This window comes from Ursus americanus, chromosome 13 (genome assembly GCF_024610735.1).
Source record: "Ursus americanus isolate L20-20 chromosome 13, mUrsAme1.1.p, whole genome shotgun sequence".
Classification (NCBI taxonomy): domain Eukaryota; kingdom Metazoa; phylum Chordata; class Mammalia; order Carnivora; family Ursidae; genus Ursus; species Ursus americanus.
In genome coordinates, this window is record NC_142139.1 from 65324254 (window position 1) to 65344846 (window position 20593).

Below are 20593 nucleotides of genomic sequence, written 5' to 3' on the forward strand. Positions count from 1 at the left end.
TTTAAAGGCCCTATCCCCAAATACAGTCACAGTCTGAGACCCTGGGGCTTTAACATGAATGAATTTGGGGTGGGAGGAGGCAGAGGTCAGCCAATACGAGCCTTCTGCCCACTGGCCCCAGTTGTGTCGTCTGGAGTCCCAGGAGGGCAATAACATCTTATAAGACATCTAGGTAAAGAAGAAAATCCCTGAACAAAGGGCCCTTAAGGGCTTCTTTACCTTATTTGTGTCAGGTTTCTTTTTTTTTTTTTTAAGATTTATTTATTTATTTATTCAACAGAGATAGAGACAGCCAGCGAGAGAGGGAGCACAAGCAGGGGGAGTGGGAGAGGAAGAGGCAGGCTCATAGTGGAGGAGCCTGATGTGGGGCTCGATCCCAGAACGCTGGGATCACGCCCTAAGCCTAAGGCAGACGCTTAACCGCTGTGCCACCCAGGTGCCCCGTCGTGTCAGGTTTCTTGAGACAGAAATGACAAAGGACAGGATGCTGACACATGTAAGTGAACTTATTCACAGGAAGTGACATATTAGCGACTCCTACTGCTAGATCTCTCATCTTTGGTCCCAAAGATGCAACCTAAGGAAGAAGTGGCTCCAACCTCAAAAGTGGGGGAAGTAAACCATCAAATTTACCTCCCTTTTTTTAAACACAGAAGAGTCTGCCTCAGTGGGGGAATCAGAAGGCGAGCCCCCACCTCCGTGACATCTGGAGAGGATTCAGGGTGTGGCAGGAGGGATGGGCAGCTGGGTGCCCTTTGATGGCAATGAGCTTCGTCTGGTCTGAGGGAGCCCAGACACCAACCAAGGGCCAGTCCCTCGGGGCGCTTCTGCTGAGGTATCCCTGACTTCCTAGGGGACGTCCCACTCATTCCGGGGGTAAGGGGGTGGGGGTTTCCTGCTCTCACTGTTCTCCCTCTGTTTTTACAAAGCCTGCTCAGGACTGAGTCCCACAGCCTTCCTGAGAGAGAAGAGGTAAGTCTTCTCCATTTAAAAAGGAATAATTTTCATTCTTCCTTTTATCTTCCCCCTACTCCAGAGAAGACAGGTGAGGCATGGCTTACTTTCCCCATCATGGGGCAGTTTTCTGTGACTCGTATGTGAGGAGGGGACAACTAGTAAGTGGGACAAGCAGGTGGATGCTGGGATTCCAAGTCTGGGATGTCTTCTCCTCTGCTGCATGAGACTTCCAGGCTTACAGAAGGACAGATCAAGTTTGGACAAGACACTTTATGGCTGTGACATCATTAGATTCACATTTTTATTTATTCGTTAAAGATGAAAAGTCAGGGACACCTGGGTGGCTCAGTTGGTTAAGCGTCTGCCTTCAGCTCAGGTCATGATCTCAGGGTCCTGGGATTGAGCCCTGCATTGCACTCCCTGCTCAGCGGGGAGTCTGCTTCTCCCTCTCCCTCAGCTCCTCCCCCCACTCGTGCTCACTCTCTTTCTCTCTCTCAAAAAAAAATAAATAAATAAAATCGTAAAAAAAAAAAAAAAAAAAAGATGAAAAGTCAATTGTCCCTATCATGGGGGGCTAAACTGGGCCCCGTCCAAATTCATCTGTTTAAGTCCTAACCTCCATGGCCTCAGAATGTGACTGTGTTTGGAGATAAGGTCTTTGAAGAGGTCATTAAGGTTAAAGGAGGTCCTTGGAGTGAGCCTACTGGAGTCAGAATCCAATCTGGCTCGTGTCCTTATAAATGAAGAGGGCATTTGGACGTACACAAGTGAAGACCATGTGAAGACACAGGGAGAACATGGCCACCTACAAGCCAAGGAGAGGTCTCGGAAGGAACCACCCTTGCCAACACTTTAATCTTAGACTTCTGGCCTCTTGGCAAGACTGTTGTCTCGACCATCCAGTCTGTGTATTTTATGGCAGTTCCAGGAAATGAACACGGTGCCCTTTGAGAAAAGGTTGGGATTGCTGTGCCCTCCAGCTAGCTCAGCCACCTGTATGCTTCCCCGCCCCCCGCCCCCCCCCCCCCCCCCACTGACACAAGCAAAGCCCAGCGTTCCTGCAAAAGCCAGGTGTTAACACCGCACTCCTGGGCTCAGTGCAACCCGTGATCTTAGGTAAACTCAAAATAACAAAGGTGCCTCTGGGAAACAAACTGAAGGTTTCAGATGGGAGTGGGACAGGGTGGATGGGCTAGCCCGGGCAGGGTATTAAGGAGGGGACGTATTGTATGGAGCACTGGGTGTGATACGTAAACAATGAATCATGGAACACGACATCAAAAACTAATGATGTATTGTATGGTGACAAACGTAACATACTAAAATTAAAAAAACAAGCAAACAAACAAAAAACAAACAAAGAAAAAAACAAAAGGTGCCTCAGCTCTGGCACCGCAGGCTAATTGCCAGGCCGCCCCCTTGGGGCATCATTAAGGGCGTCCCATCCTCTCTGTGAGGGATGGTTTAAACCACTCCACCCAAGTGCCAGCGGTAATACCACGCAGACCACGTGAGGACTGCGCCGCCTACCCCCACTGGGGCAGACCTAGCAGCTACAATCTCAATATTTGCTCTAAAAAGTGAAGTCTAAAAAAAAAAAAATTAAAAATTAGAAAAATAATAAATAAATAAATAAATAAATACAGTGAAGTCTGGTGGCTTGGAAGCCCCGCTCCTGCCTTGGGTCTTGGTTCCCCCGACTCTGACTAGTATGGATTCTTGCTCTCGGAGCACTGTTTCTCTGCTCATGACTACAGAGAAAGAAACAAGAAGCTCTTCAAGGACAGCATGCTGATGGCACAGCGGGGAACGGCCTCCAACCCAGGAGGTGTGCACCTGCGACCCCTGCCAGGAGCAGCGAACTCCCTGGAAGCGGTCCCCCTCTCACTTGCTGTGTCTCCTGAACCCCTAAACACAGAGGAGGGGCAGGAATCCTGACCTGGCGCAACCCAGAAAGTTACCTGCACCCCAGTTACTTTCTCCAGTTCTGCCAGGGCTGTGTCTGTGTCTCGGACGAGGATGGTGACCATCCCCAGGTCCCGGGCCGGCTTCAGATTAGCCCCGATGTCATCCAAGAACACAACCTGAATCCAAACAGCAGGGACATTAGCATCACTCTAATCCAAAGCAAAACTCATCCGTGGGGGACAGCACCGGAAAGACACACATCAAAACGGGAACAGTGGTTATTTTATGATGACAATGTGAAGAATTATTTTTTTCTCCATATATTTGTTTATTCTTGAAATTAAAAATACTGAATTACATCAGGAAACCCATAAATACACAGAGAGATGTATGGATTCCCACAGACACTTGTGGGTTTCAGCCTGAATTCTGAAACTGTAAGAAAATTAAGGAAGGGTATAAACTTATCAGGGTGATATTAAAATTCACCTAGGAAATCAACATGTATGAACAGAACAAAAAAAAATCTGGAGAAGAACTGTAATAAGGGCAGATACTAAAACAAATTATGAAGCTACAAAAGGTAAATTTTTTTAAAAAGTGGGATGCTAGAAGAGAAACAGACATATCAATGAAATAGAAGAGAGTCGAGGAATGAACCCAAACATAAATGACCATTTGTGTTGTCTACCTGGTGAGGAAAAATAGGACTTAAAAGATTATATAATTATTTTAACTGTTTGGGGGAAAACAGTAGATGCTTCCTTTACATCTTCCCCCAAAATAAATTCTGAATGGATCAAATATTTAAATTTTAAAATAAAAACATCCTTTAAATTGTAGAAAAAAGCAGAAGTGCATTATCATCACGGATTAGCGCAAGCCCAGGCTTGTAAGCAGCTCTTCCAAACCAAAATTCAGAAATGAGAAGATGTTTATTTATATGCATACTAAAATTCAGAGCACTGTTACGAGTCTTAATTCAGAGGTTGAGAAGCGCAGGAGCAAAGTCTAAGAGGAGAGAGGAAGGGTTCTGGGATTGAGCCCAGTAAGGATTCCCCACGACGGTGTTCAGGGTTTCATCTGAGCAGCTTGTGAATGAGGTGGGGCCAACAAGAGAGGGTCAGAAACATTAGGGAAAGGTATTTAATTTTGGTTTAATTGCCTTTTGGAAAATTAGAGGTGGGGAATACAAGAAAAGCAGAGTTTTACAATAGACAGAGACAGTAGGAAGACAGAATTTAGGGGTGCCTAAAGGAGACAGCTCTAATATTGGAGCTCACTTCCACTCACCTTTTGGTAGGGTGACCCTTACCAGCCTTGCGGTCTTGGGAAAATCTCCCAGGGTCTACGTTTCTTTATAGGCAAACTGAGGCAGCTGGTCTAGCAGCTTTGACAATACCTGTTTTGACCTATAAAAGCCACAGAGAGGGGCCACATGCCCACCTCTTGTAGAATGTTCTGGACTGAAGGGACAGGTAAAGTCCTTTAGAAGTCCTGGCCTGAGAGAATGGAGACCTGTCACTGGACTTAGAATCAAACTACCAGGCCCCAACTGTCCCCCACCTGCTTGCTCCTCCTCAATATCTCTTATTTGCAGTATCTCTAGAATATTCTTTTTCACTAAAAGGAAGTGTCTACATACCTCACTGGGGCTGGCCTTCATGGTGTCCAGCATGAACTTGTAGATCTGAGGATCAGGCTTGGCCATTCTGATCCTGCACGACTCTATCAGGAAGTCAAAGTGCGGCTTCAGCTGACACAGCAGCTGGGCCAGCCTGCTCCTCTGAGTGCTGTCATCCAGCCAGCTGTTGGTGAGGATGCACGTTGTATATCCTGAGTGAGAAGTCACCAGTGACTGGACAAGATACAGAACTTTGCTCCGAGTTCGGTACCCCCATAGAGAACCCCAAAGAAGGGCCACACAGGGTTCTCTTTTGCAACAACCTCTTGACGCCCAGCCTCTAAACTGACAGACGGGACAAGAATCATCGTTACCCATAAGCACCTCCTGACACAGAGACAGGTGGTAGCGACCTGGGTGCGTGAAGGGCTTTCAGAAGCACTGACAGAAACACTACATCCCTTAATTCCTTGCAATTACAAGCAAGAGGTTGTGACCTTCATCAGCTCACGTGATCCTTGCCACCTTTGGAGCAGGCAGGACAGATCTTACCATCCACTTTTACAGATGAGCAAACAGAAGCGGAGACAAATCATGAGCTTCCCAGAGTCACACAGTGAAGGTAGAACCGGGCCAGGCCCAGAATCCTGCCTACGCACCGCCCTTGCAATGCTCCTTCCAAGTCCACGTGACTGAAAACTCTGTTCGACTATCTTTCACAATTCCCGCCTTGGCTGTCGGAGACTGCATTCCCATTTCAAAACTAGAGGAATGTCAGCAGGGATAGCATTATCCCCTGGCTTTCTCTCCCTAACCAAGAAGGACAAGAGCCAGGAGATGCTGGATAGAAGGCACTGATGAGTCAGTGGTGAGACCCTTTCCATGGAATATGAGTGAGAAACATGGACATGGGATGGCTCAGCCACCAACAGGTAAGTCTACTGATAAGCAGGTAGAATGATTTGCATGTATCTGTGAAGAAGAGCTGGGCTCTGAAACCGCATAAATGCCTATCGGATGAACATGGTCTCACGTCCCAGACCATTTGACACCATCCGAATTCATGTCAGCCAGCTCATAGCTCAATCACTTTGACATTCAGAGGTTGAGACAACCATAGTTGCTTAAAAGGCCTTGATTTTCAATCACTGTGACAAGAGGTTGGGTCATTCTGGTCATTACTAGTGTCACTGGAGGGACAGAATTTTGCTTACAAGGCAGTCTCTGGCACAAATTGCTTTATTAAATAAAATTCGTTCATTTTTTCAAGCGATTCTGATAGTGCAATTTTTTGTCATTTGATAAAACTTACTACGGGGCTATGTTTTTAAGAATAGTTTTCCATCAAGATCCAGAAGATCTTTGATCCTGGAACACATTTAGATGTGCTTTGACCTAACCCTCCCCAGGTTCTAGTGCGGTTGATTCAGAGCACGGCCAGTACTGGATCCTTACCCTTCTTTCTGAGAGCAAGAGCTGCCTGAAGCATGGGGTGATTGATCTTTCTCGCTGCAGCCGCCTTGCCAAAGATCTCACTCATAGAGAAATTCTCAGGGAGGCAGATTCCAGAGTCCTCAGAATATTTTCTGCAGTCTTCTTCCACGAGTGGCACCCACTGTAAAAGTGAATTGATGAGGGACGATCAATTGGTACCGTCCTTCGGAAACGCTTTTGGCAGCGTTTACTAACTCTGACCATACGCGTTCTCTGTGAGCCAGCAATTCCACTCCTAGACCCCCACCCGCTGTAAATGTCTACACATGTCCACCAAAAAGATGTTTGCATATGCACTTACAGCAGCACTACTTCCAAGAGCCCCAAATTACAAACCACACAAATGCCCCTGTTTATGGGCTGAATGGTGTTCCCCCCAAATTCGTGTTGAAGTCTTAAGCCCTCACACCTCACAAAGCGATTGTTCCTGGAGGCAGGGTCTTTGAAGTGATTAAGGTAAAATGAGGTCATGAGTGGGCCCTAATCTAATATGACTGGTGTCCTTGTAAGAACAGGAGATTAGGACACACATACACCCACCCACAGAGGAAAGACCGTGAAGACACAGAAGATGGCCCCTACAAGACAAGAAGAGAGACCTCAGAAAAAACCAACGCTGCCGACACCTTGATCTTGGGCTTCTAGGCTCCAGAGCTATGAGAAAATAAATTTCTATTGTTTGAACCACCCAGCCCTAGCTAACTAATACACTTATTAGCAGCAAAATGGATTCTGGTATGTTTACACACTATCATAGCAGCACTACTTGTAATAGTTCAAACTGAAAACTCCCCAAACCCCGATAGCAGAATGATAGAGAGCTCATAAATAAACCCACGCATACATATATGGTCAGTTAATTTATAACAAAGGAACCAAGAATATACAATGGGGAAAGGATAGTCTCTTCAATAAATGGTGTTGGGAAGACTGACAGCCACATGCAAAACAATGAAACTTGACGATTATCCTCACCATACACAAAAGTCAACTGAAAATGGATGAAAGACTTCAACACAACACCTGACACCATAAAAACCCTAGAAGAAAACGTAGGTGGTAAGTTCCTTGACATAGGTTTTGGTGATGATTTTTTTAATTTGACAACAAAAGCAAAGCAACAAAAGCAAAAATAAACTATTAGGACTACATCAAAATAAAAAGCTTCTGTACAGCAACGGAGACCATCAACAAAACAAAAAGACAACCTACTGAATGGGAGAAGATATTTGTAAATGATATATCTGATAAGGGGCTGATATTCAAAATATATAAAGAACTCATACAACCCAACAGCAAAAAAAGCAAACAACTTGATTTAAAAATGTATGGAAGATCCAAAAGACATTTTTTCCGAAGAAGACATACAGATGGCCAAAAAACACATGAAAAGATGTTCAACATGACTCATTATCAGGGAAATGCAAATCAAAAGCAAAGCGAGATATCACCTCAGACTTATTAGAATGGCTATTATCAAAAAGACAAGAAATAACAAATGTTGGTAAGGATGTAAAGGAAAGGGAACGCTTGCACACTATTGGTGGAATGTAAATTGGTGCAGCCACTATGGAAAACAGTATGGAGGTTCCTCAAAAAATTAAAAATAGAACTACCATATGATCCAGCAATTCCACTTTGGTATTTATCCAAAGAAAATGAAAATACTGGGGCGCCTGGGTGGTGCAGCCGTTGGACGTCTGCCTTCGGCTCAGGGCATGATCCTGGCGTTCTGGGATCGAGCCCTGCATCAGGCTCCCTGCTCAGTGAGAAGCCTGCTTCTCCCTCTCCCACACCCCTTGTGTTCCCTCTCTCGTTGTCTCTGTTGAATAAATAAATAAAATATTTAAAAAAAAAAAATGAAAATACTAACTCAAAAAGATATCTGCACCCCCATGTTCACTGCAGCATTATTTATAATAGCCAAGATATGAAACAACCCAGGTGCCCATCAATGGATGAATGAATGGATAAAGAAAATGTGGCATATAAATTTAATGGAATATAATTTAGCCCTAAAAAAAGAACAAAATCTTGCCATTTGTGACAATTTAGATGAACATTGAGGGCATTATGCTAAGTGAAATAAGTCTGACAGAGAAAGACAAATACTGTATGATTTCTCTTATATGTGGAAATTAAAATAAATTAAAATAAAAACAGAAACAAACACACACAAAAAGCCAAACTCATAGATACAGAGAATGTGGTTGCCAGAGGCAGGTGGTGGGGGACGGGGTGGGAGAAATTGGTGCAGGGGGTCAAAAGAAAATAGAAAAAAAAAGATACAAATGCTAAAATTGATGCAAGATAAAATATAAAATGTGAATACACTAAAACCATTAATGAAATTGGAAAAATAATGGAAGTATTCACCTTTCCATAAAAATAATAAAACTCTTCCAGCCTTAGACTGTTACACAAGTAAAAATATATATACAGTTAAGTGGGAGAGTTACATAAGTAGATTTGCATTTTAGGGAGGTCATCCCAGAAACACTGAGGAGGATTGGAGGAAGGGAGAATAATTAGAAGAGAATTTTCACAAGTTCCCGCCATCACAAATATCCACCTACCAGCATCTGTGGCCAAGAACTCCATCTTCCCTTCTGTTGCCTTAGATACGGCACTGCTCTTATCAGAGCTCAACCCCCCATCCAGATTCCATCCCTTTCTGCTTCAAGGATGTGGCTCCAGGGGGCCTCCCTTCCTTATCCCTTTATCAGCCATCTCCCTCCCTACTGGATCATTGCCAGCAGCATGCAAGCATATTGTTATCATACAGAAAACCTCTTTCTTGACCTTATCCCCTCCTTCTACTGCCCCATTTTTCTGCCCCACTTTGTATCAAAACTTCATAGTCTTCAAACCTTTTCTCTCATTCTTGAACATAGTCTGATCAGGCTTTCACCTCCACATTCCACATTCCGCCTTCTCTTGTCAAGGTTATCCATGACCTCCATGTTGTGTTGCTGTATCGAACGGGCACTCGCCAACCTTCGTTTTGCCCGACCCATCAGCCGCATCGGCACAGATGGCCACTCTCTTCATCTGAAACTTGATAAATCCTTGGCTTTCAGGACTCCACACCTTCCTGACTTTTATCGGTGGAGATTCATTCTCCATTTCTCAATCCTGGGTCCCCCTCATCAACCTGACCCTTAATATTAGAGTACCCGGGATTCTGGATTCTCCATTTTATACTCCCTTTCTCAGTGATGACACTGAGTCCAATGGCATTAAAAATGCCATCTATATGCTGTGTGTGTGTGTGTGTGTGTGTGTGTGTGTGTGTGTTCAGCCTGGACATCTTCCTTCAACTCTGGGTCTGTATATGCAGCTGCCTACTGCATCCTCTATTTGGAGATCAAGAGGCATTTCAAATTAAAATATCCCAAACTGGGCACCTGATTTCCCAGCCCCACAGCAGCGAACAGCAACTGATACTGTCATTCGGTTCTGGCCAGAAACGTTTGAGATCCTCCATTCCTCTCTCATACTCATGCTCAATCTACCAGGAAAGCCTGTGGAATCTACTGTCAAAATATTCCAGGGGCGCCTGGGTGGCACAGCGGTTAAGCGTCTGCCTTCAGCTCAGGGCGTGATCCCGGCGTTCTGGGATGGAGTCCCACATCAGGCTCCTCTGCTATGAGCCTGCTTCTTCCTCTCCCACTCCCCCTGCTTGTGTTCCCTCTCTCGCTGGCTGTCTCTCTCTCTCTGTCAAATAAATAAATAAAATCTTAAAAAAAAAAAAAATTCCAGACTTGAACCGCTTTGTACCGCCTCCGCCAATATGACCTTAGTCCAAGCTACCACCATCTCTCACCTGGATCTTCCAACAGCTTCCTTAATTAGTCTAAAATGATCCTTGCCCTTTTGGTCTATTTATGCAGCAGCCAAGAGTGAGGTTTTAAAAGTATCAGTCAGGAGCTGGATTTGAGGCTTGCCTTCCATCTCCTTGTCTGGCTACCTCTCGAATAAACCTTTTCCTTGGGACGCCTGGGTGGCTCAGTTGGTGAAACCTCTGCCTTCGGCTCAGGCCATGATGGCAGGATCCCGGGATCGAGTCCCGCATCGGGCTCCCTGCTCAGCAGGAAGCCTGCTTCTCCCACTGCCTTCCACTCCCCCTTGCTTGTGCTCACTCACCCTCTCTCTCTCTGACAAATAAATAAAATCTTAAAAAAAAAAACAAAACCTCTTTTTCTTTGCTGCAAATATATGTACATAAGGTCACTTCACTACTCCAAATCTCCGAATGCCATTCCATCTCGGGGTGAAAAAAAAATGGATAAACAGATCAGAGTATCTTCATACAATGGAATGTCCTACAGCAATGAGAATAAAACTATCTATGATTGCATGCAATGACATCTATGATTCGCACAAATACAATGTTGAGGAAAAGATACGCAAATGAAAAAACATTTTTTAGAGTAGGATTCTTAATTAACTGAGCCACCCAGGTGCCCCGTATACACAAATGAAAATTTAAAAGATGACATTCATTCCCAAAATATGATTTTTGAAGACAAATTGAACCTAAGTCGCCTTTGTCATAGTATATCGTTGACCCTTGAATAATGTGGGGGTTGAGAGCCCTAACCCCCCCACATAGTTGAAAATCCACATACCAATAACATACACTGATTAACACATTATTTTATATGTTCTATGTATTATATACTGTATTCTCACAATACAGTACGCCGGAGAAAATAGAATGTTATTAAGAAAATCATAAGGAAAAGAAAATGCATTTACAGCACCGTATGTATTCTTTATTGGAAAGAAAATCCAGGGATAGGTGGACCTGTGAGTTCAAATGCATGCTGTTCAAGGATCAACTGCAATTTGCTTTTACAGACCTCATCGGCTAGCCATCCAAGTTTCCTAGAAGCTACACACAGACGAAAGAAGTCAGAATGGGTGCAGGGTTTGCATAGCAACTACTAGAAATTCACTCTATAATTCCCATGTTCACTGAAAACACATTGCACTTCCCTCTTTCCTTCTCTTCCAACAATATTATTGCAGATTTCTTATTGACCTAACATTTATTCTCTACAGTATCATTACTTTTCATTCACCAATGGCCTGTGTGTGTGTGTGTGTGTGTGTGCGTGTGCACACAATGTGCCCTCACAGAAAACGTGGGCTCCTGCTTACTCCTCCAGTGGGCCCTAAGTTCTCTGACAGACTGATAGAGGGCTGTAATTCATAAAAAGTGTTAAAATATAGACCGTGTTCTCTGTGTGTTTATAGAATAGATTCTCAATAGCCTTTCTTCTTCCAGACACTGACTGAGAATTCAAGTGGTTTCAGATCCTGATTACTGTTAAACACCAATGGAGGTTGCAGTCAGTGAGCACTTGCTACGTGCCAGGCGCTGTGTGAGACACTTTCCTAGCTTCCTAACAACCCATAAAGTAGACAGTACATCATCCTCATTTTACAGATGGAAAGTCTGAGCCTTTGGGAGGTTAAGCAACCCACTAGGGGGGGGACACAGTCTGTAAGTGGGTGCCGTGATTCAAATCCTGCTCTCTGACTCCAAAGGCCACCCATTATCCAGTTATGATTTAACAACCCCTCCCCACAACTGGCCCTGTCTGAAAACAGCTACTCTAAGGATGACAACTATCGACAGCAACAAAACAAAGACTAACGAGGACTGGCGAGGATGTGGACGAACTGGAAATCTTGTGCTCTGCTCAGGGGAATGCAAACTGGGGCAGCCACTCTGGAAAACAGCATGGAGGGTCCTTAAAAAAATTAAAAACAGAAGTACCCTAGGATCCAGCAATCCCACTTCTGGGTCTATATGCAGAACTGAAAGCAAGGGGTCATGCAGATACTCATACACCCACGTTCACAGTGTTATTATTCACAATAACCAAAAGATGGAAGCAACCCCAGTGTCCATCGACAGATGAATGCATAAACAAAATGTGATCTATCCATACAAGGGAAAACTATCCATTCTGAAAAAAGGAAAGAAATCTGAGGGCGCCTGGGTGGCTCAGTCGGTTAAGTGTCTGCCTTTGGCTCAGGTCATGATCCCAGGGTCCTGGGATCGAGTCCCGCATAGGGCTCCCTACTCAGCGGGGAGCCTGCTTCTCCCTGTGCCCCTCCCCCCCTGCTTTTGATCTCTTTCTCTCTCTCTCTCTCTCTCTCTCTCTCTCGGATAAATAAATAAAATCTTAAAAAAAAAAAAAGAAATCCTTTCACATGCCACAGCATGGATGAACTTTGATGACATCATGCTAAGTGAAATAAGCCAGGCACAAAAGGACAAATATTGCATGATTCTATTTATATAATGTGGCTAGAATAGCCTCATACATAGAGACAGGAAGTTCAGTAGCATCGTGGTTGCCAGAGGCTGGGGGAAAAGAAGGATGGGGAGTTTTTGTTTAAGGGGTATAGGATTTCAGTTTTGCAGAGTTCTGGAGATGGATGGTGGTGATGGCTTCATAATGTGAATATACTTTACATTACAAAATTATATACTTAGAAGTGATACAGATGATAAATTTTGTATTATGTGTATTTTACCACAATTCAAGGGAAAAAAAAAAAAGCTACTCTGCCTGGCATAGATTTTCAAGGGTTGGCAATTTTCCAGTCATGGGGTAGATCCTGCTGTTTGGCCCAAAGAGACAATAAACCAGTCTCAAATATCTCTCTGTGTGTCTCTAAGCCTCCATCCCAGTCCTATGAGGGAAGTACGAGACAGGTACACAGGTGAAGCAAACATGGGTCTGCCCTCAGAGAGCTTCTAGTCAGTGCAGGAGACGGACATGTGGGCACAGAACGCCTTCTCGAGGGGGTCTATGAAGGGTCCCCTTACCTGGGAAAATGTGATCTCGCCCCTCATGAGGCGGGCACTGGCACCATCTGGGCCTCCTCTACTGAAGACTTCTTTTAGAAAGCCCCTGGAAGACAGAAAGAACAGCAGCATGGATGTCGGATGACTTCATCACAGCAGCACATAGGGGACAGACGCTATTTCTATCCACAGACGAACCGCTGTTGGAAAGGCATTCTGCCATGGATGGGGAAAGGCAATGTTCAAGTGGGGATCTTAGACTGAAAGAGCATCTAACCGGGACATGAGACCATACACTACATAATGAATATGCTGGCAGGTGATGCAGCCCCTGGGGGACGAACCAGCAGAGACTCTTCTATTGGAAGTACTTCCGGCTTGGCCACGTAAGGGCCAAACTCAAGACTGGATATGCATTCATTCCCATCTTCAGCTCATTGGCACAAGGCATTGCCCCAAAGGACTGCTTTATTAGTACATATTCTTCAAAGGGAATGAAATATTTTTTTCTGGTTTTGATTCTGAACATACAGTTTCTATTTCATTTTAATCTTGTTTAATTTTTTAAAAGTCTTCTCATGTTATGAGCTAAATTGTACCCTCCCCACCTCCAATTCATATGTCTAAGTCCTAATCCCTAGTACTCCAGAATGTGACTGTATTTGGAGACAGGGCCTTCAAAGAGATGAGTACGTTAAAACGAGGTCATTAAGGTGGGCCCTATCTAATGAGTGGTGTCTCGAGAAGGAAATCAGGACACAGACCTGAACAGAGAGAAGGCCATGTGAGAATACAGGGAGAAGATGGCCATTTACAAGCCAAGGAGAGAGGCCTCAGGAGAAACCAACCCTGCCGCCGCCATCTTGATCTTGGACTTCTAGCCTCTGAACTACTGTTGAAGCCACCCAATCTGTGGTACTTGGTTATGGCAGCCCTAGCCATTTGACACACCTCAGCTCATACTCATCCCTAATACACAGACCCAAGGAGTAGCAGACACAGGGGGAGAGAGACAAGCTCATTACCCTCTCACTTCCTTACATTACAAAATAAAAGTTTCCATTCCACTTTCTTGATAATTTCCCACCCCCTGTGGTGGATCAGTTACCCTCACATGGCCGGGTGGGCAAAATCAGACAGATAAAGGATGGTACATATGTGACACGCACACACACTCCTGCTCCCTCGCACCCCCCAGCGTTTGTTGATAATCCACCACCACATCTGATTCCACTGAGTCCAGGCACCGATGTGCAATCCTTAATACAGAGCTCCAGGCAAATACTCACAATGCACAGGAACTGGCAGGCCAGTTAAAATTATTTACCATTCCCAAGTAAGACGACAAATATCTCTGATCTGGGAGTTTCATTTCTGAAAATAATCAACTCCCCTGCATCCGACTAACCCTCTTGCAAGTAACAATTATGGACTTTGCACAAAATGTAAAAAATGTAGCTTTGCTCAACTTTCTAGTAATAGCAATGACTCTGCCACACCTTTGCCATCAGTTGTCTTTTATTTATTTATTTGAAAGATTTTATCTTTAAGTAATCTCTACTAGACCCAACATAGGGCTTGAACTTACGACCCTGAGACCAAGAGTCACATGTTCCATTGACTGAGCCAGCCAGGCACTGCCCTACCAGTTGTCTTTTTTTTTAAACAGAGTTATTAAATTGTAATTACATACCATCAAATTCACATTTTAAGAGTATGATTCAATGATCTGTAGTAAATTTACAGTAGTGCAAACATCAGCACATTCCAGTTTTAGAACATTTCCATCACCTCAAAAGATCCCTCATGCCCTTCTGCAGCTGGCCTCCAGCTTTAAGAATCAATACACAATTCAGGGGCGCCTGGGTGGCTCAGTCGTTAAGCATCTGCCTTCAGCTCAGGGCGTGATCCCAGCGTTCTGGGATCGAGGCCCACATCAGGCTCCTCCGCTGGGAGCCTGCTTCTTCCTCTCCCACTCCCCCTGACTATGTTCCCTCTCTTGCCGGCTGTTTCTCTCTCTGTCAAATAAATAAATAAAATCTTTAAAAAAAAAAAAGAATCAATACACAATTCAACTCAACCATCTTGTATTGAGCACCTAAGGTGTGCAAGACGTTGTGCTCGGTGCTGTGATATAAAAGCAGGAATATGTGGTTGTATTCTTAGGGAGCTCACAGGGGACAAGGGAGTCGACATATAAGCAAGTATCTATAACACACTGGATGAGCAGGATGGAAAGCAAAGGGAAAATTATTTTTTCTGCCTGGGAGAATGGGGGCTGATAGAAGAACAGGAGCTAAGGGCAGGATATAGCTATAGAGAAAGAAATACCAATGTATCTGTAAAACAAATCAGGCAGCAATAATTACAAAGAAAGCAATTTGAAATATGAAGATCGTTGGACTGGAAAACATGAATTCCAAATTTTAAGGGTGGCTAATAAAAGCAGTGAACAACGAAATGGCCATCACACAAAATGAAATTAGTGAATCAAAGGACATGACACAGTTTTCAAGAACAAAGAGTAAAACGATGAAGCAACTGAAGTTAATGAGCAAAATGATAAGACCTAGGAAGGCCAGATTCCTTCAGTATACAAACAATAAGAATTCCAGAAGGACTGGGGCTCCTGGATGGCTCAGCTGATTGAGCATTGGACTCTTGATTTCCACTCAGGTCATGATCTTATGGGTCGTGGAATCTAGACCTGCATCAACGCTCCTTGCTCAGCGGAGAGTCTGAAATATTCCCTCTCTTGAAATATTCTCTCTCTCCCTCTGCCCCTCCCCACCACGTGTGAGTGTGTGTGTGTGTTGTGTGTTCCCCCACAACAGGCATATGTGGGGGAACTATGTCGATTCCTAGGATAAGAAAGGGTAACAACCTTTTGGGTAGAAGAACAGATTATACACAAAAGAAAAACAATTCGGAATGACATTAGTCTTCTATCGGCAACTTTAGATGTCAGAAGATTGTGGAACAAAACTCACTAGACACTGAAATAAAAAGAAATAATGGCCCCAAAATTCTATCCCCAGACAATTTATTGTACATTTCTGAAGGCAACAGAAAGTCCCAGCATGTAAAACTAATGTTTACCATCACATACCTTTCCTGAAAAAAAAAAAAAAATTCACGGAAGATTTCCAATCAACTTACAGATAGATCAAAATAAAAAGTTGAGAGCAGGACAAATGTGGTTTAAAAGAAATTGGACATGAAATTTTTTAAAATGCCACTCGCCATAGCATTAGAAAAAACATAAATAAATCTAATGAAAGAGGTTTAAGACCTCTATCTGGAGGCGCGCCTGGGTGGCACAGCGGTTAAGCGTTTGCCTTCGGCTCAGGGCGTGATCCCGGCGTTATGGGATCGAGCCCCACATCAGGCTCCTCCGCTATGAGCCTGCTTCTTCCTCTCCCACTCCCCCTGCTTGTGTTCCCTCTCTCGCTGGCTGTCTCTATCTCTGTCGAATAAATAAATTAAAAAAATCTTTAAAAAAAAAAAAGACCTCTATCTGGAAAACTACAAAACTAAGAGAAATTAAAGACCTCAATAGATGGAGAGATCTATATCAAGTTCATGGATCGGGAGACTTAATATGGTTCTGGCAATAATTCTCACCAAACTGATATAAAGATTTAATTCATTCCAATCATAATCCCAGCAGATTTTGTGTATAAGTGTGAAAACTGACACATCGATTACAAAATTTATCTGGAAACTAAAGGACACAGAATAGCCAAACAAATCTTTAAGAATAAATATGAAAGATTTACATTACAAGATTTTAAAATTTATTATAAATTAAGACAATGTGGTATTATTGCACAGACATATACATCAACTTAGCAGAACAGGGAGTCCAGAAATAGACCTCTACCTATATGGTCATTTGATTTTTTCAACAAATGCACCACTAAAATGTAATGTGGGAAAGATTTTTTTTCTATAAATGACATTAAAGAAACTGGATATCCATAGAGGGTGGGGACTTCACACCATATACAAAATTTGTTTTGAAGTAGATCATACACCTAAATGTGAAAGTTAAAACAATCTAGCTTCTAGAAGAAAGTGGGATATCTTCATGACCTTTAAGCAAGCAAAAATTTCTTAAAAGGACATCAAAAGCAGGGGCACCTGTGTGGCTCAGTTAAGTGTCCGACTCTTTTTTTTTTTTAAGATTTTATTTATTTATTTGACAGAGAGAGACAGCCAGCGAGAGAGGGAACACAAGCAGGGGGAGTGGGAGAGGAAGAAGCAGGCTCCCAGTGGAGGAGCCCGATGTGGGGCTCGATCCCAGAACGCCGGGATCACGCCCTGAGCCGAAGGCAGACGCTTAACCGCTGTGCCACCCAGGCGCCCCAAGTGTCCAACTCTTGATCTCAACTTAGGTCTTGAACTTGGGGTCATGGGTTCAAGCCCATTTAAAGAAAAAAAAAGACACAAAAAGCACTAACATAAAACAACAAAAAAGATAAGTTATCATTAAAATCAAGACTTTCTGTTCATCAAAAATAGCACTGAGAAAGTGAATGAGTAAGCCATATACATGGATATGCTTGCAATATATATATATGACAAAGGACTTGTATTAAGAATATACAAAGAACTAATTATCAGTAAGAGAAAGACAACCCAACTGAAAAATGGGCAAACAACTTGAACAAGAATTTCACTCGAGAGAATTGTCAAATGGCCTATAAGATATGAAAAGAAGCCCAAGATCATTATTCATCAGGGAATACAACTTAAAACCACAATGAGATGGCACTATATACCCACCAGAATCCCTACATTTAAACACCATGACAATGTCAAGGACTAAAGACCATGTGGAGAAAGTGGACCTCTCTTCTCCTCCCAGTAGGAGTGTAACTTGATACCAGTTTAGAAAATGGCAATCTCTATTAAGCACCTTTATATTGACATGGGGCGCATACCTTCACGTAATAAAGTTATAAGCACACACACCTTTACGCAACGATTAAGATACCATCAAAAAATGCAAAAATGAAAGGAGTGGGGATCATATCAGGACAACACACTGAGCATGTATCTACTTCTCTCTCTGCCTAAAATCACACTGAGATTATACAAAAGATATCCTTAAAAGATTTAAAAAGAAAAACAACTCCAATAGTTCAGAAAACCAAGAAAATGTAAATTATTGGACTACAAAGTAATGAGAAAATCTTGGAAGACAGATGTAGCCTGGAACATATTTTAAAAAAGAGAGAAAGGAGGAAAACAAGAGCCCAAACATGGGAAAAGAAGTCCACTGTTGTTCTTCCCCCACTAAGGCCCAGAGCAGGTTCAAAGTCACTTCAGTAAACTCCCCGAGTAGAAAGTGGACTTGGGGGTTCCTGACAGCTGAGCTGGTCTCTCCCCTTCCTTCTACCATTTCATTTATTCATTAGCAAATATTCATTGAGCGCCTTCTATGTCCCAGGCACTGTTGTAGGCAATGTGGAGGAAGGACTGAACAAAACTCTGTCTTTCAGGAGCTCACATTCTAGTGGGGGGATGTGGGGGAGAAAGAGAATAAACTGTTATTTATATAGTATTTTAGTGAGAAATTCTGAGAAAACCTAATCTGTAAAGGAGACAGTGTTCTAGTTATTACTGCTACATAAAATGTCAACCCAACATCTGTGGCTTAAAACAACCACAGTCATTTTATTATCTCTCAAAGTTTCTGTGGGTCAGGCATTAGAGAAGGGCTCAGCTGGGTGGTTCTGGCTCGGGATCTCTCCTGTGTCTGCAATCAGATGGCAGCTAGAACTGGAAGGGGGAAGGGGAGAGCTGAAGCAGCTGGGGGATGACCAGGTGTGTCTCTCTCCAAGTAGTCTCAGGGCCTCTCCATATGGTCTTTCCAGGTCAGTCAGCATTAAAAAGAAAACCACAGGCTCAAAATGGAGTCACTTATGTTATGGCCCCACATCAGTAAGACTTCATACTTTAACAGCAGTTTCAACGCAGTTGCCCCCACCATGTAATCTTTTATGGGGCAAACTGTAACTTCCTGGCCAACACCATGAAGAAAGACCCTGATAGACCACTTCCATTCCCCTTAGGGGGGTGACCTTGTCTAAAACAATGCATTCCTTGCTAATAAAGTCCCTTTTCCTGCCCCCCTTACCTTTGAAAACCTATTTTGGAGAGCTCCTTGGAGCTCCCTCTACTTAGTAGGTGGGATGCTGCCTGATTTGTGAATCATTTAATAAAGCCTATTAGATCTTCAAATTTACTTGGTTGAATTTAGGGGTTTTCATGAGCACTAGCTGGGGACTCCTCCCAGAAAGGAAGTCTCAGGGCAGTCAGACAGCTTATCCAATGGCTGAAGGCTTCTTTTAAGAGTGATATTCGGGGAGCAAAGAGAAAGTTGCAACACATTTATAACCTAAACTCAAAAGTCACAGGGCAGGGCATCACTTCTGCCATATTCCGTTGGTCATAAAAGTCCACCCCACTTCCAGCAGAGGGAGTGAAGAGCTCACTCACCTCAGTGGGAAGTGTCAAAATCACAGGTAAAAAATGCACATGGGATGGGAGATACTGCTGCAGCTGTCTTTAGAAAACATAATGTTATAAGTAGAAAGTCATCTCTCTTAATTAACAACTAAAATACAATTATTCCAATCCCTTTATTATTTTTATTTTTTTAACATTGATTTATTTTTTATAATTTTTTATTATATTATGTTAGTCACCATACGGTACATCCCTAGTTTTTGACGTAAAGTTCCATGATTCATTACTTGCATATAACACCCAGTGCACCATGCAATATGTGCCCTCCTTAATACCCATCACCAGCCTATCCCATTCCCCCACCCCCCTCCCCTCTGAAGCCCTCAGTTTGTTTCCCAGAGTCCATAGTCTCTCATGGTTCATTCCCCCTTCTGTTTACCCCCCCTTTCTTCTTCCCTTTCTTCTCCTACCAATCTTCCTACTTCTTATGTTCCATAAATGAGTGAAACCGTATGATAATTGCCTTTCTCTGCCTGACTTATTTTGCTTAGCATTATCTCCTCCAGGCCCGTCCATGTTGCAGCAAATGTTGAGAACTCGTTCTTTTTGATGGCTGAGTAATATTCATTGCATATATGGACCACATCTTCTTAATCTAGTTATCTGTTGAAAGGCATCTCGGCTCCTTCCACGATTTAGCTATTGTGGACAATGCTGCTGTGAACATTAGGGTGCATATGGCCCTTCTCTTCACTACATCTATATCTTTGGGGTAAATACCCAGTAGTGCAATTGCTGGATCATAGGGTAGCTCAATTTTTAACTTTTTAAGGGACCTCCACACTGTTTTCCAAAGTGGCTGTACCAACTTGTATTCCCTCTTACATTGTTGGTGGGAATCCAATCCCTTTATTTTTAAAGATGGGACCCAGACAGCTTAACTGGCTAGCCTGAAGTCACACGGCTAGTGGTGGAGAGAGGCCATTTACATCATGGCTCCCATTCCAGGTTTAAATATTCTACTGCATGGAGACTATAGAAGACTCAGAACCCTATGAGTATACTTAAATACAATTTAAATTTAAAATTCTGATTCCCATTTTTAAAAAGATTTTATTTATTTGAGGGAGAGAGAGAGAGAGTGCGCACAAGCGGGGTGGGGGGGAGAGGGAGAGGGAGAAGCAGACTTCCTGCTGAGCAGGGAGTCCGATCCCAGGACCCCGGGATCATGATCTGAGCCGAAGGCAGACGCTTAACCAACTGAGCCACCCAGGCACGCCTGACTGATTCCCGTTTTTAATAAC

The 20593-nt window shown here is 43.4% G+C and overlaps 1 protein-coding gene across 2 annotated transcripts in view; it reads right to left on the reverse strand.

Moving 5' to 3' along the window:
- Nucleotides 1-20593, reverse strand: part of EPHX2 (epoxide hydrolase 2) — a 71026-nt gene that overhangs the window by 43072 nt on the left and 7361 nt on the right. For both annotated transcript variants that reach the window (XM_045773965.2, XM_045773966.2), the window contains exons 2-5: nt 12834-12918; nt 5945-6104; nt 4511-4701; nt 2919-3041 (exon numbers count right to left, since the gene is read on the reverse strand). In XM_045773965.2, coding sequence (XP_045629921.2) covers nt 2919-3041; nt 4511-4701; nt 5945-6104; nt 12834-12918 — 559 coding nt within the window. The remainder of the gene's footprint in view (nt 1-2918; nt 3042-4510; nt 4702-5944; nt 6105-12833; nt 12919-20593) is intronic.